At 42.0% G+C, this 18,093-nt stretch overlaps 1 protein-coding gene across 1 annotated transcript in view; it reads left to right on the top strand.

Moving 5' to 3' along the window:
- Nucleotides 1-15,736, top strand: part of pard6gb (par-6 family cell polarity regulator gamma b) — a 34,589-nt gene extending 18,853 nt beyond the window's left edge. Inside the window, exon 3 of the mRNA XM_085445631.1 lies at nt 14,155-15,736. Coding sequence (XP_085301757.1) covers nt 14,155-15,218 — 1,064 coding nt within the window. The 3' untranslated portion in view covers nt 15,219-15,736. The remainder of the gene's footprint in view (nt 1-14,154) is intronic.
- Nucleotides 15,737-18,093: the final 2,357 nt, after the last annotated feature.

Below are 18,093 nucleotides of genomic sequence, written 5' to 3'. Positions count from 1 at the left end.
CATTCAAAGTCACGATTTGATTGGCTACAATTGTGCTTGAAGCCTTTTATGATTGGCCATCACAAATCACCAGAGCCTGACAGTGGCCCCTGCAACGTGCATCAAAGTAAACCCCAATTAACCTCTAATCAAGGTGTCTTAGCTAAGGCCTGTCCATGATTTAACAGAGGGAGCTTTAGCAATATTTAAGTTATAGTGGATGCAACACTTTTTTTAGCAGCTGTGTATTTGTCACACAGGATGTGAGAGGTTCTCAAATGGCACTTGTGCATCTTTTAATATAATCTTGCAAAGGACAAACTTGAAGTCTCATAAACGTGGTTTACTTTTTGAGCCCATTTGGGGATGCAGTCAGCACCCAAACACCAATAAATTCCCACAAAGGTTTTAGGAAAAAGCCCTCCTCTTCATTTGATCTTATGAGCAGAACAAAAACACACACCGTGAGAAGACGCTGCCCACTTCTCCCAACCACCATCCCCCGTTCTCTAAACATGTGGGCCACGAGTCGGTGGTTGAATCAGGCCAACTCAGCAGTTCAGGACGGGAGAGGAAGGAAAAGAATGGAGGAGGGGAGGAATGAGCCCTGACTCTTGTCCTGGTACGAGTTGTGTCCTAGAGACTCCCTGAAACAATGGTTACTGACAGCTCATGTGGAAATACTCCCACAGACAGTTTTGACATGGTGTGTGAGAGAGAGGGAAGAGAGCAGAGGAGAGTACTGACTGTTTTAGCTGTAGCTAGCTGCGAGATGAAGTAAACTGCAAATGAAATCAGTGGAGCAAAGCAGGGGCAGGAAAAACCAAGGATATGTGTCACTGTGCACAGGAAGTTTTCTGTTATGCTGTGTGGTTGTGTAAGAGTTGATGTTTCAGGTGCTATCTTTCAGGAAGATGGAAGAAGGGGGCCTGTCCAAGCTTGCAGAGCATTTTCCCAATCGCACTCCATAGCAATTGTGGTGGTGGTGGGGCACTCACTTGGAGGCTGACTGACCCCTTTTTTCATGACTCACTAGAGCTCAATGTGTTTGCTCACATTAAGGGAATGGTTGAGTACGTAGCAGTGCAAATCTCACGCTGAGGCTTAAGACTGAAGCCGTCCGGCTACATCGAATGTGGACAAGTAGTCAAAGTTCTGCTTCAGCTATCGCTTAATTTTAGACAAAATAAGCACAGTTGACTGGACGTGATTGCTGCATACTCGTCTGCTTGGATAAGAATGAAAAGATCTCATTTGCTGTCCAATGCAATATTTTCTTTGGCCTTCTTTCTTTCTTTCCCTTTTTAAAAAAATTTTTTTTTTTCTACCATGAAGTACGGGAGATGAACGTCTCCAGAGGCAACTTCAAAACAAAGGCTCCCTTTTCCTGTGAGTTGATGTAAGACCCTCTCAGCACGAAGTCTTATTTGAAGAGAGGCAGAATCGCCCTTCCTCGGTTTCTCTTTGTGTGTTTCCCCTGAGCCGTCCGTTTACAGAAACAAAACTGGTGCGCAGGCAATACGACGACTTGTCCTCAGCTGTTTACACAAGAGCTGTTCTAAATTTTTCACATGCCTGTTTGTGCACTTACTTCCTTACCTGCCCGCCTTGATTGTCACAACCTCCGGTGTGTCCTGGCCTGTCTGCAGAATGTTTGTGTATCTGCATGTGAGCTCCAGAGAGACCATAATCCTCCTAGTCTGCCTGTCGTCTGTCACCTGCAGCTGATAAAAGATTAGGTTTAAAAGGTTGGGAAGGATGAAGCAGAAGGTCATGAAAACGGCAGAAGAGGTCTTCAAGAGTTCATTCGTGGTGTTTGAGATCACACAGATTGTATCATGAAGTAGCCTCTGTAAAAGAGTTCTGTTAAACTGAAAGGGTTATAGCTTGGAATTTATGTTTATTATTTTGCTTATAGGTTGATTATTTGGATACAATTAAACAAACCATGTTGGTATCGTGCTAAGTCGCAAGCAGCGGTGCAAGTTGAGGGGAAATAAGAATACAGTTAAAGGGACAGGAAGTCTGTGTGTTGATACTTGATGCCAAAATTCTGACAGCGCAGTAGTACTTGTTCTGTTTTGGTACATTAGCCAGTGTACTGGTACGTTGGAGATTAAGTCAGATTTTGAAACTGAAATGCTCCTTCAACTCAGATTTCCAACTCGGAGAATCTGAGCAGTCTTACCAACTCAGAATTAACATCCAAGATGGCAGCAGTGAGTGTAATGGGTAAAAAAAATAGTGAAACTTCTAATCTGTGCTGTCACTGCTGTGGCTAAAGAAGCCATGCACAAAGCGCTAAGCAGCCTCTGTTCATGGAAAAAGCACAGGGGAAAAACTACAAGCAACTAGTGCGGCGTAGGGCTGTATGACCTCTAATCACAATGACGATTAATTCAACGTCCTCAATTACAAAAGGTGCCATCATACTTTTCAGACCAAGGGAGTAAATACCTCCAGTTTTTGCAAACCACATAAAAGACCATCATCCAGATCATTCATTCTATCACCATCCAAACTGTTTTCATCCTCATGTTATTCCAAAATAACATGATTTCGTTTGAAATTGCTGGAAAAGCCACATTTTTTTTTTTCCATAGGCTAAAATGTTTGCAGCTGGTAAACAAGAATAAATGCTTGAGCTAATATAATGCAACTAGCATTATAGCTTGTGGGGTGATTGGTAGGCTACTTGAAGCCATACTAATGTTAACATTTGAATAAACATTCTGCCATCATCAATATCTGCTTATGTCAGTACTACTGCTACCAAGTGCTACATTTCTGCTATCATGGATTTACTTATTTGGATTCCAATTCCATCTTTAGATCAGGCCTACCATTTTGGACCAGGGATGATCTCTGATCAGTAGTACTGATACATGGTTGAAGGGCACAGTGTAATGTTCCCGTGTTTGTTCAGTATAGAGAATGATGCATCCAACTGAACAGCAGCCACTGTTTTCCGTTTACGCGTTTTTAGTTTTTATTATTCTTATAATAAAATCTAAAACCTTTTTTTTTTTTTTTTTTTTTTTTTCCCTCTGGCAATTCATTCGACTTGTTTGCTCCTATTAAACTTCATGATCAATGCTTTCAGCATAAAGCATAAAACCATCTCAACAAGCTGCTGCAAATGGACCGTGTTCCCTTTTTCTCACTCCTGAAATGAGCGCACGTGAATAATATGCGCACAGGACTCGTAAACATTGTTCTCTCCATTAAACAATGTGAAGCTAATCCAGAGTCCCAATATTTTCAGCCTGGGGCTCATTAAATATTATTTGATGGTTGAAGAGGCCAATAAGCTCGTGTTCGAGGGTGGGAGTGGAATCAAAAGGTTAGACTGCAGCTATTTTCTTCGCCCTATGTCTTCCGAGTATTCCTTAAGAATGTCTTTTTGTATTGTCTTGAAGAGACGCACAAAGATGGCTCTATTAAGAAACAATATCTTCTGTTTCCTCATATTTGAAAGCTTTTGGAGGCATTCCTCTTAAGTCTTTCCCGTCCTTCCAAACACACCCACTTAATCACTCGCATGTCTCATACTAACAGAAGTCCAGACAGATGGCATGTACTCAAGTCCAGGTCTGCTGCTGTGACCCCGGACGCTGCCAGAATCTATTTCCCCGCATCCGTTCTTTGCCAGAATGCCTGTAAAATATATTACTTGTTGTATGGTTATGAGACGTGCGAGCGATCATGCGCCGGCGCTGAGTGTCGTCTCGTTGTCTTTTTAAATAAAAGCAGTCTGTACCTGGATTTTGTCTCAGTGCATCTCTGTGATGTAAAGAGTGTAAGATGTACATGAACTTTGGTGATGTATAAGGGTGTTTATATCTTCATGTGGTCAGTAAGCAGTGAAAGTAGAGCGTTTACCTGCGGCCATATGGCAGCGGAGGCTTTTGGGAGCTTAAATCAACAGCATGTGTTTTTTGGGGTTGGAAGCATGCATATGGTCAGCAGAGAGGCAGCAGGATTAAAAGCAGAAGCAGTAGTTGGTTATGTTCAAGAGAAAGATGAAGGGAAGGAAACTTGATGAATCCCACCCCCACCCCACCACCCACCCCCGAAGGCATTTTGTAAGTGGGAACACTTGATGGAGTGTACATTGTTCCTTTTTGAAAAGTTGAAGGAATGCAGGACCTGTCTACTTCGCCACACTCCTCCCTCTTTGATGTTTCACTCTCCCCTCCTCTGTGCCTTGTCAGCCACCACCCCCCCCCTCCTACACATAAACACAGATTAATCTCTTAAAGTACGCGTGCACACACTCCCTTTTCCATTAAATGCACTCCTATTTTCCCTTAACTTGCATCTTCCCTTCTGACTTGGCCCGACACCCACATACGTAAAGTTTCTGGTGGTTTGTGAGGTCAGAGGGGGCGTGATGGGGGTGGGCGATACCTGCAGCGAATCTCAAACCTGTGACTCTCTCCACACCCCACCACGCAGACGAGCCAAGCCAGAGTGGAGCAGACAAAGCAGCTCCATTTAACTTGTCCCAGATGTGCAGCCCGGCCTCTGTGTGCTGCAGAAACTGTTAGCTGAATGAGTGAAGCCGGTGTGAACGCGGTGCGTGCAGAGTGTGCACCCAAAATCTGTATTTGGCACAAGCTAAGACTGCTGTTTCCCTGAAGCTAACGGTTTATATTTCTAAACTGACTGTCCCTTGTTTTTATGTTATCCCATAATTTTTATTTTTTTTATTATCTACCTGAAGCATGCAGAGAATATGAATGCAGACTAAACAAAGGATTGTAGGTCTTTGAAGTGTTAAGCAATCTCCATGATAGTCGTGGCTCTAAGCTGTGGTTTGCTACCATCTTTGTGGAATTAGCAGGTTGAAGGAGTTCACATTGAAGTGTATTTATGTTTGGATATATCCGTATCCTCTCTGTCACTTGTGGATGAACTTGTTTGAGTGAAAGTAGGACTGCAAAAATTAAGAAATGCTTCACTGTCGAATTGCCTGTATGTGCATAAAAAGCACAGTGAGATTTTACAATGTTAAACAGTTTAACTAATAATTAAGTGACTAGTTGCAACTGCAGTTAGCTTTGATGTATTAAATTCCACCGATCCTGTAATCCATTTTCTTCTGCTGATCCATTTTGGGGTCACAGTTAGGGATGGATATCATTTAGGTTTTATGAAATACAAGTGCCAAACCGGTACTTTTGAAATGGTGCCGGTGCTTAAAGAATGGAGAACACTTTGTCCAAAAACCGCTTACGTTTTTATTTTTAGAAGTCTTTTTTTTTTTTTTTTTTTTTTTCTGCAAAATGATAACAAAGTTAGCCTTTTCTGTTGATACAACATACCTCCTTTGGTTGGAACCAGTGCTTAAACAATGGAAAACACAAACTTTGTCCTACAACCTCTCATGTTTAGCTGCTGTTGTGTTCTTTTTTTTTTTTTCTTTTTTTTTTTTTGCAGCTATAGGGCATATATGGTATCACTCTATCAAACAAGAAGACAGCCGCATGTAACTACGATGGTGTTTGCTAGTTCACCTCCTTATGTGCATTAATTTAATAATGTGGTTAGCCTACTCAACGTAAATTACACACGAACAACATTAAGCTACTCACTCAGAGAAGAATGGCTGCTGCTGCCATCATCATCATCATCATCCGTCATAATTTCTGCTACACTGGCAGGGCTAGGGGCCAGGACTCTACTCTTCGGGTTCTTTGGGGGGGGATGTTGCTAACTCCGGGTTCGATAACACACCCGCAGTAGATGTGCTCGGTGTGAGGTCTTGCAGCAAGCTATCAAATACGGTGCATTTCTCGGCTTTTGAAAAAAACGCTATGCGTCGCCAGGTGTTTCATCAGATTCGAGGTGTTACCTCCTTTGCACAGTATCACCTTAAAGCACTTGTTGCAGGCTGCTGAGTTTGCATCTTTTTCTGTGAAGTACAGCCAGACTTTTGACCGCTTCGCCGTGTGCGTTTTTAATCTGTAGCTCTGCTCTAAAAGAACGTACGTACCTGGGCCCGCCTACTATCCTTGGAAAGGTAAAATGATTGGCTACAATCCAAACTGTATGACAGCTCAAGGAAAAAAAAAAAAAAAAAAAAAGCACCGAAATAAAGCACTGAAATGTGCGCTGCTTTTCGGTCTGGTTACTACTGTTTATGTCAGAACCGGTACCCATCCCTAGTCACAGTGGGGCTGGAGCTTTTCCCAGATGTCATAGGGCAAGAGACACCTTGGACACGTCACTTCTCTGTCACAGGGACAACATAAAGACACCTATTCATGCTCTAGCTTCTTTCCCCCGCCTTTTATCAGTTGCAACAATGCCATTTGTTTTCTATCTCCACACTCTTATTTTGAAAGTTTCCCTAGCTGACAACCAGCTACCTTTTTTGGCCTTCCTGTCTCATGTTTCTTTACCACTTGCCGTGACCGACTTTGATGCCACTGTCTTGGATTGCATTTGGTGACTGTAGTCTTCATTCTGCTGTGGACATCTGAAGGTGTCATTAAACCAGAATCTGCAGCAGGTGAAGAACTGGTTCATGTGGGAGAATGTAGTACCACTGTTGCTAACTGCCATCCGAGACGGTGGAGCTGGTCGAACCTCAAGGCTCAGTGATAACTCTGATTTAGCTGCTTATTGCTCTAATATACAAATGTTACAGTGTGAGTCCACTTATAGATCCCCTCCCCTTTACTGCCGTAAATATAATCACATTCTGTTGGAAACACTGAATGTCATGGAAATACGGTAAACCTTAATATGGTCTGTGCATTCACAAAATCACTGAAACTTCCAGTTAGCTCCTACCCTAACCCTCAGTGCAGCTGTCTGTTATAACCACGCACATTTATCGAGCTTCTCCAAATTTCCACTCGGGCTCTGCCTCATCCACCCCTGCAAGAATGTGAAATATGTTTGCATGTTTAAAAATGTCTTTATTCAGTCTGGATTCCTTTTCCATGTTAGTGTTAGTTGGAAAAATCTTGGCAGTAGTCTGCTCCTAAACACAAAGAGGGACTTCTCAGCCATCTCCAAAAGGGAGGCCCGGACACGTCCAAGAAGACGGATTGTTTTGGTTCCTCCATTTGATACTGAGACAAAGATGAAAACCTAACCTCTCATTTAAAAGATACTGCACGCTGCATTCTGAGTTTTTCTTGCCTTTTTTTTTTTTTTCCTTTTTTTGACATGGGAAAGAGACGTAGAAATTTGCTGCTCAGCTCATTCTGCTGTATTTGGAAGCGTTGTGTGAAACCACAACGGATAGTCATGAAAACCAGCTATTTGCAATCCCACGCACAAGGAGAAAGCAACACAGAATGCTCTGCATTTCATTAAATCTCGTCTTTTCTAATGCAAACGGGACAAAAAAAATGTAAATACGGGTAAAGTGGGGAAATGTTTTCAGTAGGACGCATAGGCTTCACTGTCCTGCATTGTACTGAGCTGTCTGGTTTTGTCTTGCGAGGCTCTGCTCTGTCATGTGAGGTTTCATCCTTTCCTGCATCATGCCATGTTCCTGGTGGTTGTGAAAGTGAGGAGCTCCCAGCTGTATGTCTGTGTGTGTCTGTCTGTGGGGCTCAGGAATGGAGCCCACTGCCACAGCATCCAGTGACCTAATGCAAAAGGCAGCAGGGTCAAGCCCTATTCACTGTTCTCTCTATATGCCTCGTCTCTCCCTCTCCAGTGATTAGTCTCTGCTGTCACTAAGCACTTTGTCACGCTTGGACGAAGACCCTGGTGGGGCCTGGAAGGGTTGTTGGGGCACAGGAATGTCACATGCATAGCTGTACTGTAGCCGGATAGACCAGCAGACTGATGCTTATAGGCTGCTGCTGCAGTGAGCTGATAAAATGCCATGTCCTGTGAAAATTCTCCATATCCAACACTTTTTTCTTTCTTTTTTTTTTTTTCTTTTTTTTTTAAATGAGCTGGGAAGTCAGAACTTTTCAGCATTATGAGATAATGCTGAAATTATGAGATAAAGTTTTACGTTTTGGACGCAAGGACGTTTTGGCATCCTTGCAGAAGCTCTGATGAAAAGATTGCAATCATGTGTAGTAAATAAGAGGCAGCCAAATGCTGCCGACCAGAAATGGTGTGATCTTCTCCCGTAACTCCTCACAAGAAAGCATAGCTGTGAAAATATGAAAGTGGTCCGTTTATACCTGCAATAACTGCAGAAACACAAAGTTCAACTATTAATTACCCTTTTAGGTTGACATTTTTAAAATTTTTATTTATTTACCAATAGCAGTAGCCTGGGAGGTGTTGGATATGATGGCGAAGAGAAAACGAGTGCTTTACTTAAGTACCAAAACTGCAAACTAGTGCTTTTTGTTTAGATTGGCCTCGTGGTTGTTTTTGAAGTTCCTCAGCTTGGCTGTTTGTGTCTTGGTTGTATCTGGGCTCACACCACTGTGGAGACCACTGCTAAAGCTGTTAACCAGCTGTGTGTGCAGATGCCTCGACCCACTCCCACATTATGACAACTCTTTTTGCAGTGATAAAACCATAAAGCTTAATATCACTGATTGCATTTAATTCTTCCAAAAAACAGCTTTTAAATGGTGAGGAAATGAAGCTCAATCAAGACTAGCATGCACGTGAGATTAGCCAGTCAAATGCCTGGTATCATCTGGCATTGACATTAGCTTATCTTCTGGGGTTGCCCTTTGGCATACCTGAACTAACACTGTTTGATTAGTGTCTTACACCGTATTTGCAGCAGTGTTTAACTCCTATGTACACTCACATGATGGTACAAGACGCACTAATAACTGACCTTATCAGTTCAGGCTCTGGTTCCAGCAGGTACTTTGTTTTTCTCTGTGGTTGCACTCTTTTCCTGCACAGGTACAAGCAAAGCTTTTAACATACTGCTCACACATCTTGAAGGTGACCCCTAACACTTTGTATGTGACAGTGTGCTGGACTGATGATGTTAGACAGAGTAGCTTATACAAGCAAACACACCCAGGTCCAATTCCCTGCGATTTTATTTCCCTCCGTTAAATCATGCGTGTTAGCCATGTTGTATCAAACATGAAATTACCAAAGCTGACAGAGAGGGCTTAAAGCACAGCCTCAAAATGGAAGTGCACTCTTGCTGTGTTTCATTTCCATCTACTTTGCCCCTCTGAAGTTGTTTTGAGTCAGTGGGAATGTCAGAAGACCTGCCAGGAACAAGTGTGCAGTGAGGTCCTAATGGCTGGGTCGTAAAACTTTTTAGATTCCTGCTTTTTATGGGAAAGGCTGGAAAAGCAGTAGGACTTGAAAACGCCTTCTTTTCACAGTTTTGGTTAACTAGAGGTGGGCTTGAGTGGATCAGAGGCTATTTTTCCAGTTTTTCCCCCTTTGGCTTTGTAAGGTGTGAACAGTATGGGGCATTTAATAGCAGCTGAGAACCAGGCAGAAACTCATTTGCTAACCAGCCTTTCAAGGATTCATTAAAAACTGTGGGTAAAACAAACAGAAAAATATATATGTCAGCAAAGGCGCTCATTAGCCAAAAAAAATGATAGTCAGGTTTAAAATAGGCACTTGCTGTGTCTTGTCTTGACGTAATGCAGGAGTTCAACCTGATCGGAGATATCGCCGACTAACCACCACATTCTTGGAGTGGCAGGCACACACATCAACAGAGAGCAGAATGTAGACTCCTTTTCACCTCTGACCTCAAAGCAGTCGGAGCCACATAAGGTGGTGTTCTGGCATCGTGGTGCATTTGGAGCCAGTATTGCTAAATAAAACTCCCTTTCACATGTTGATTTAAGCATTGCAACACTGAATTCCTCTCAAAGGAATCAGAGCTCCCGTATTACCTTTGCTGATACTTCACACCTCAACTGTTAAACGTTATTTTTGTTTTTGTTTTCATTTGTTTTTTTTTCCATCTGTCAGCATTCAACCTCACTCCTCTGGTTTGGCTTGGCTTGAGTTCTCTAGTATTTCTGGGCAAAGTAACAGTACAAACAGCTGTTACTAGCGAGTGTGCATGCATATAAGTGTTCCTAAATTTGACTCATTTTCTATTCCATACTGTGATCAACATTTAGTCTTCTCACGGGCTTTTAATTATTAGGGCGAACCTGCAAACACTCAGCATTGACCCGGCATTCTTTGATCAGCGGGTTCACATCAGCTTACCCATCATGCTTCATCGTGCTGCAGGGATTAGGTTTGTCAGGAGTTGTTATGTTAACCATCGTGTTATCAGCTGGAACATGCTCACTTTGGGTTTGTATGCGTCTCCCACACTTGGCAGGGCTATGACACTGATGGTTCATCCTTACTCGGTTCTTTTCCAAGTAGTTGACCTTTTTAATAAGATTTAGTTTAGAAACATCTTCTTTTTCATGCAAACGTTCAAGTAAGAGAGAGTTTTCCTGCTTTATTAAACCCTAAAGAAACACATGTGAGTTTACCAAGAAGGCATACAGTGTCTGTGCTTATGTAGAGGGGTTTTCAACAGGCAGCAGACACTAGGTGTTGAGCTTTTGCAGTGGAAAGGTGCTTTTTAATTTGATTAATATATTACCCCAGTCCAGCAGACAGACATGAACTAAGTTTTGTGGCCACTGTTGTTTTCTTCTTCTACTCAACATCTCAATTTGATTGGCTACATATCACCTAACTAGCTAGATATGATCAATCATCAGTTTATCTACTGATTATTTTCTTGAGAAACAGGTTTTTATAAGGACTTTTTTTTTGTTTTCCTAAATATAATATGACTTCAGGCTTTCCCGTGAAGTGTGTTGCAACTCACAGCGTTGCCTCTGGCTGTTTGTCGTTGTTATTTAATACCTTTTGTCGTGGCTCTCTTGGCTCTCATTCTTTCATCAAACTATGTGGTATTACTTAGTGTTTGGTACTTGCCTGCTGAGGTGTATGGAGTTTGAGGCTTTCTTTTTAGAGAGGTAAACAGCCGTCTGCATACATTTTGATTGTGTCACAAGTCGTTTTTGTTGTTGTCATCGTTGTTGTCTTGGTTTTGTTTTTATAAATAAGATGGAGGGAAATCATAGTATTGGAAATAAAGAAGATAATTTGGGGCAGATTTTATACAGTGACCCCTTTTTTTTCCCTTAAATGCAAACACAACCCCAAACAGCTTAACTAGTCTTTCCTCTTCAGCTCTCCCCCTTTGGGTATATCAGCACACCACTGTAGTCTGTTGTAAATATGCAAGTCCCTTAAAGCAAATTACAGAAATATATGCTTCTTTGGGGTTTTGCAGAACAGCTGTGAGCCATTGCATACAAACTACAGACTTTTCATTTGGGGGGGGGGGGGGGGGAAATCATCTGTTGCCCCATATACCGCGATGATGTGGCGTGGCATTGCTTCAGACTGAGGTGAGGGTGTGGAAGGAGGGTGTTGCTCCGAAAACCTGTAATGACATTCTAGCTGCAATCCCACCCAACATGGTTCCCATCAGACAGACTTTCACTTGTGGTAGAAATTCCCGCGCTACAGCGAATGCCTCGTCTGGTTTCAATCAAATCAGCTTCTGCTGCAACATGCACAATACATTTTAGAATACCAAGCACCAAGTTTGATTATATTCAGACTGTCTCTGCTAAAAAATGCATTTTTACAAAGCAATTTATTCTTCCTTATCGGGCACTTCTGGCACAGCAGCTTGGCTTGAGTCTTTGAGGACTTGACAACATTATTTCATGCTGAGCCAGGAGATGTCAGTCTTATAGTTTGCACATTTATCATTTCTATTTTTGCCTTGTTTTCATTGTGTTTCCCCATGATTTCTACGGTCGACAGCACTGCCGATTTCATGGGAGCTGCTTCTGTTCACCTGACAGCATTAAGACCCTGAGCACACGTTGCGTTTCACAACAATTATATTCTTTTCTCTACTTTTCATGTCCATCATACAGACATTATCAGAAAGAGATATGACACTCAAAGTATTCTGAATAGAAATTGTAGAGCTATGTTAACCTGCCGATGTTTAACTTTTAAAGTTAATTCTCCCAAAAAAATTAATTCTCTAAAAACAAAAAATTGCAGTTGTCCCACCCTCTGACCCCACAGAGCCAATCAAAACTGATGCATGCACACAGTCGAGGTTCGCGACTTACCTGCCAGCTCTGTGGTGGCAGCTATTTTGTTGTTAAGGTTGGGCTGTAGGTAAGTGTATTCAAAACATGACTTACCCCGCCTGGAAAACTTCCCAGATTCGTTGCCAAGATGCATGCCAAGAGGATGGATTTTGGAAAAAATTGAATATATTGCTTAGTCATCAGTCTGCACACAGAAGTTGTAGAGGGAGAACATACAATGATGATGAGTCGGCACTCCATATGGAGGTGTATGGCAAAGGTCCTGAGGCTGGAGCTGGCTCAGAATTGAAATTTATTTCAGTGTTTGAATAAAGGCCCAACAAATACTGTGTGCTGAACCATCAGTGCACAGTCAAACACACAATTTCATTTTTTTTTTTTTCTTCGTAAAGTGTCCCTAACAGTCGGGCAAACATGAGTCATAGTAATGGAAGTGCTGGAGCTGATTCTCCTGTCTGGGGACCTTCGCTTCCTGTCACATCACGGTTTACTGTGTCCAGATTTCCTGCCTGCCTGAGAAGAGAAGATTAGAGAGCTATTTTTTTTTCCTCTCCTCCTCTTATTTGCATCTTTGTCAGAAATACAACTCAGTGAACATATGTGTAATCATATGTGAGTCAATGTGAAACTGTAAATACACATTCATCCCTTTTTTTTTTCTTTTTTTTTTTTAAAAAGGTTTGTTGCTGTTGTTTGTTTAATGCTCAGCAGTGATTACTTTTTTTTTTTTTTCTTTTTTTTAAATGTCAGTCATTCACTGACAGGGTGATCCAAGCCACTGATTTCCAACCAGGGAAAAAGTACCAGAGGAGGTGTTTTTTCTGTAGCACAATTTTAATTGAAAAGATGAGTGAACCTGAACAAATTTGGCCTGAGAAGTTAATTAAAAGTAATTAATAAATGCAGACAGAACAAAAGGTAAGGGATGACTGGGTAAAATTGCTATTTAAAATGATGTTCAGAGCAGTTATTAAATTACAAATGAAAATTGATCAAAGTTCAATAATGACTGAAATGGCTAAAAGTAATTCCTAGAGACTTTGTGTAGTTAAAACTGTAACTGCTCAAAGCTTTAACATATCTGATAAACTCTCTGACAGTTTGACATGATGACAAATGATTAACATTATAAACAATTAGGAGTTAAATAACAGTTGATTGGAATTGCTTCAGAGTTGGGGGGATGATGTTGTTCCTGTGGGGTTTGTCAGATTATAAAAAGGCTAGGGAGCACTAATCAAGTCCACCATGAAGGCCTCCATTGTTTCATCGATGGCTCTGAATCTGTGGTTGGAAACATCGAGCATTAACTGAGATTAGCAAACAAATCTTCCCTCAGCTCATTCTTTCCACATCGTGTTGTCTCATTGTCCTTTGAGGTCACTTGTGAACTGAGGTCGTGGAAGATGGTTCACTTTCTAATTAGCTATAAAGAGCACAATGAGGGGTTTTGTTTTTGTTTTTTTAACATTTGATACTGAGTTGTATGGGTTATGGTACATGTACCTCATGTGACTTTGTATCTGCGTGCAGAAATGCAACCCTGTTATCCATGTAGCTGCAGCCTGGTAGCAGAGGGGTGGGTCACAGCTTTCTGCACTGGAATGCTCAGCAAACTCAGCAGTTTATACACACACACACACACACACACACACACACACACACACACACACACACAGCTTCTCAGCATCTGAATCTAGTTGACCTGTTCAAGTTGCACTTTTGCATAGAAACCTTGTGAGTAAACCTCTGAGCACTCCGGTGTTGTTTATAACTTTCCTCTAATTAAAATATTGTGTCAAATCTGGAATAAAAGTTGTGTAAATGATTAGCAGGTGTTTCCCAGGACAGTTCGGGTCAGCTACATCTGTGCATCATTTGCACAAAGGTTTGTAACAGAGGTTTTGATAGTCCTTTTTATCTTGTTCTGTTCCAGATTTATATTTTTGTTCTTTGACTAGTTTTCCATGATTCATACTTGCAAATAGTTATTTTTCTATGGGGCCTTGGTTTAACACATGGAAGATAAACATTTTGAAATGGTTTTCTTGTCACTAAATCTTTTTCTTTCTCTGTCTCGTCTCTTTCTTTGCAGAAGAGATAGACTATACCAACTTTGCCTCCAACACCATAACACGTAAGAAGAAGCCTGTGGTCGCGCTGCGCAACGACGTCAACCGCAAGCGTCCTCACATCCGCATCGGCATGCCACAGGACTTCCGACCCGTTTCCTCAATCATTGATGTGGACATCTTGCCTGAATCTCACCGCCGTGTCCGCCTGTATCGCCACGGTTCAGACAAACCTTTGGGCTTTTACATTCGAGATGGAGTCAGCGTGCGCGTGACTTCTCACGGACTGGAGAAAGTACCTGGCATCTTCATATCTCGGCTGGTGCCTGGAGGTTTGGCGGAGAGCACCGGGCTGCTGGCGGTTAATGATGAGGTGCTGGAAGTGAACGGCATTGAAGTGACGGGGAAATCCTTGGATCAGGTAACAGATATGATGATCGCCAACAGCCACAACCTGATTGTTACCGTCAAACCAGTGAATCAGCGCAACAACGTTGTCCGCAGCAGCAGGATCTCCGGCAGCTCGGGCCAGTCGTCCGATAGCAACGGCTCAACCGGTCACATGTATGTAAACATAGGGGGGATGCCACCTTCTGGGGCGCATGGTTATCAGGATGACCTGGAGAGTGACGAGGATAATGACGTCGTCATAGAGAAAAACATCAAGAGGCCATCTCAGAGGTCCAATGCTTCGCTGGCATCCAGTGCGTCCCGCACACAACACCAGAATCCGACCACCACCTCAGGCTCGGCGGCCCCTCCGAGCCCTCCCACACGACCACTATCGGTGGTCTCCACTGCTTCATTCCACTCCCAGCAGAGTCTAAATGGAGGGTCCCACCACCACCAACACAGCAGTCTTAGCTACCAGTTCCACAAAGACCTTAACCTTCAGCATAACCCACACCAGCAGTCCCTTCACAGCCATCAACCCCACGCGCAGCTTCATCATACCAGCAACCCAGCCCTCCGCCACAGCAACGGCAGCCTGCACAAAATCCTCAGCTCACTGAAAACTGACCCACGAAACAGTCTCGCACTTCCCAGAGGAGGGGTGGAGGAGGACGGCACTGTCATTACCCTATAATACTTACAAACACAGACACACAAACATCCCGACTGCTCAGAGACTAAACTGGAACAGCTAAATAATGAGCATGTGCGTGTTTTGTCAGATACTAACTGTAACTTCTGTCTGGTTTTACAAAACCTTTGATGTTAGGAAGTTGCAAACAGGAAAGAGCATTGTGTACATATTTCTTGTGTTTGTTTTTTTTAAAGTCATCTTTATCATACATGAGAAAATTTGTATGTTTTGTAATAAGCATCAGAACAAATAACTGTTTTTAGGCGAGTCCACTATCGTAGTTCTGAATGTACCTACAGCCTCGTGTCTTTACTTAGTGACCACTTTTTATTAAGACCCTTTTCATTCTTCTTACTGGGACCAACTGGGGTTTGTTTATGTGGATGTTTTAAAGAGTAAATCTATATTTCTTATATTCTGATGAATGCTGTGTAGAGTGTTTTTGTTTTTTTTATAGGTCTTTTATGCTTTATGATCAAATCCGTGTATCTGTTTCAATAAATTATTCTGTCTCACAATTATGCAAACTATAAATGTGATGTTTGCTCCACTACTTATGCACTTAATGGCTTCTAAATTGAGACAATCATTTCTGCATTTATATAATTATCTTTTTAGCTTGTTAGAGCTTTCAAACTACAACTGGTCACTTCATTAGGCACACCTTATTGTTGTTTTAACTCCTTATTCATGGCACTGATTCACAGAGGTGCTCATTCCTCTGATATTTTGGTCAATATTGACCCGATAGCATCACATCATAGCTACAGATTTCTCGACTAATGTCATTATCCCATTCCACCACATTCTTAAGAATTGAGAGCTGATGACAATAGAGGCCATTTGAGTACAGTGAACTCACTGTCATGGTCAAGAAACCAGTTTGAGGTTTGATTTGAATTCTGACATGGTGTGTTATCCTGCATGAAGCAGCCGTGGGTACAGTGTGGTCATAAAGGGATGGAGATGGTTGGCAACAACACTTTGGCTGTGTGTCGCTCTGCACTAAAGACCCCAGAGCATGCCAGGAAAATATACCCCACACAGCTACATCACCAGCTTGAGCATCTCTGAAAACAACATCATCTACACACCGTGGTTCTAACAAGTGATTTGTTACTGCAACTTAGAGCAGTGTGACCATTCTCCTCTGACCTCTGACAACAACTCATTTTCACCCAGAGAACTGCCACTCACTGGATTGTTTTATTTATTTTTGGGGGGTGTTTTCTCTGTAAACTCTAGAGATGGCTGTCTGGGGAAAATCCCAACATATCAGCAGTTTCTGAAATACTTAGACCAGCCCATCTAAGTATTTCAGCTATGCCACTTAAAAGTTACTTAAATCAACTTTCTTCTACATCCTGATGCTCTGCATGAACTTCAGCTGGTTTACTGACCACATCTACATGCAAAAATGGATATGAGTTATGTTATATACAATTTATATAGATATTTGCGCTAATGAGCAATAGTACAGGTGTACCTAATGAAGTGGCCAGTGAGTGTATTTACTTTAAAATGTATTTTTGTACTGAACAGACACAAGATGCTGTTAAGCACAGATGACTGCATGAATTGTACTAAACAAAATGGAAAAATAAGTTTTGGTTTCAAACTAAAGGCCAGAAGATTTTCATTCAACTCAAAGCTGATGGTGAAGCAAAGAGGCTGACATTCCAGTTCAGAGTAACTAGGAACTCATAACCACACAGTGTGGCGTAAGTGGTGTGAATTTCTGGAGCACCATTTCTGAAGCTTAAGTAAAAGTAATCTTGACTCGTGTAAAACCACAAAGACTTGTGGCTATTTAAAGGTGATGAGTCTGTAGTGATGTCATCTGCACCTCATTCAAGTCATTAAAAGCTACAGTGAAAGCCACAAATCCTAGGCTTTTAGAAAGCAGTAGTCAGGCTGAAGGAGAAGATAAGAAATTAAGGTCTTGTTTCACAAAATAATTCACTTTAGACATCACAAAGTCAAGATGTAGACTATCTGAAGGTTGAATTCCTTGAGTCGGGTACAGCTTTATCATCATTTTGCTTTTGGCTACAGCCTCTGCTTCCAACCTAGATATGCAACTGGAATGCATGTCAGAGGCCCTCCGGCAGCAAACATCTTTCACTTCTCTGCTAATGAATATTTTCCTCCTGTGTTTGTTCAGGGTGCCACACTGCTCATACATCTAATAGATCCTTCACACCCAACTAGTCAGCACTGTCAGTCAGCAGACTGTGGGTTTAGCCGGAGACCTGAAATCCTAACTGTCACGCAATCAGTCTTCACTATCTGTGTCCTTTTATCAGAGTCAGCCGAGGAAGGGCAGTTACAGTTAGAAACAGTTATGTTATGTTCCCCACATGTGATACAGATGTTCAGCTGATAGAATATAGGATTCAAGCGCACACCGATTAAAGCCGACAAACTCAAAATAAACAGACGTGGCCGCCTTAATGCTTTCTTGGACATGAACACGTCCAACTGAAGATCTGAGGTTCAGAGGGAATTATTGGAAACGTCTGCACAAGCCTGACGGATTTGACAGGTAATCCTTTTCATTGGATACTTTGTATGCTAAAACGTGTTAAACCCCTTTGATCATAGGCAGGTTTTTTTTTCTGCATACAAAACATGTTGACCTGCGTCAGACATCTGAACTCCCCCAAGTCCCCATGCCGTATTTCACTCTGCCACATGCTGGTCGACACTGGAATAACACGTACTGAAATGTTAAAAGTTACTGTTGTATTTTATCAGACCAGACAATCTTTTTTTTTTCTTTCTATTGCAAGAGTCCTTAGTGCTTGTTGGAAAAAAAACCTACAGCACTTTCCACAACATAAATATTTAATCTTTTCCCAAAAGTAAACTACAC

This window comes from Copadichromis virginalis, linkage group LG22, assembly GCF_057382275.1.
Source record: "Copadichromis virginalis isolate Kocher_CV1m ecotype Utaka linkage group LG22, C_Virginalis_male_GT1.1, whole genome shotgun sequence".
NCBI lineage: Eukaryota > Metazoa > Chordata > Actinopteri > Cichliformes > Cichlidae > Copadichromis > Copadichromis virginalis.
Note: the sequence above shows the minus strand (reverse complement) of the source record. Positions and strands in the feature narration are given on the sequence as shown.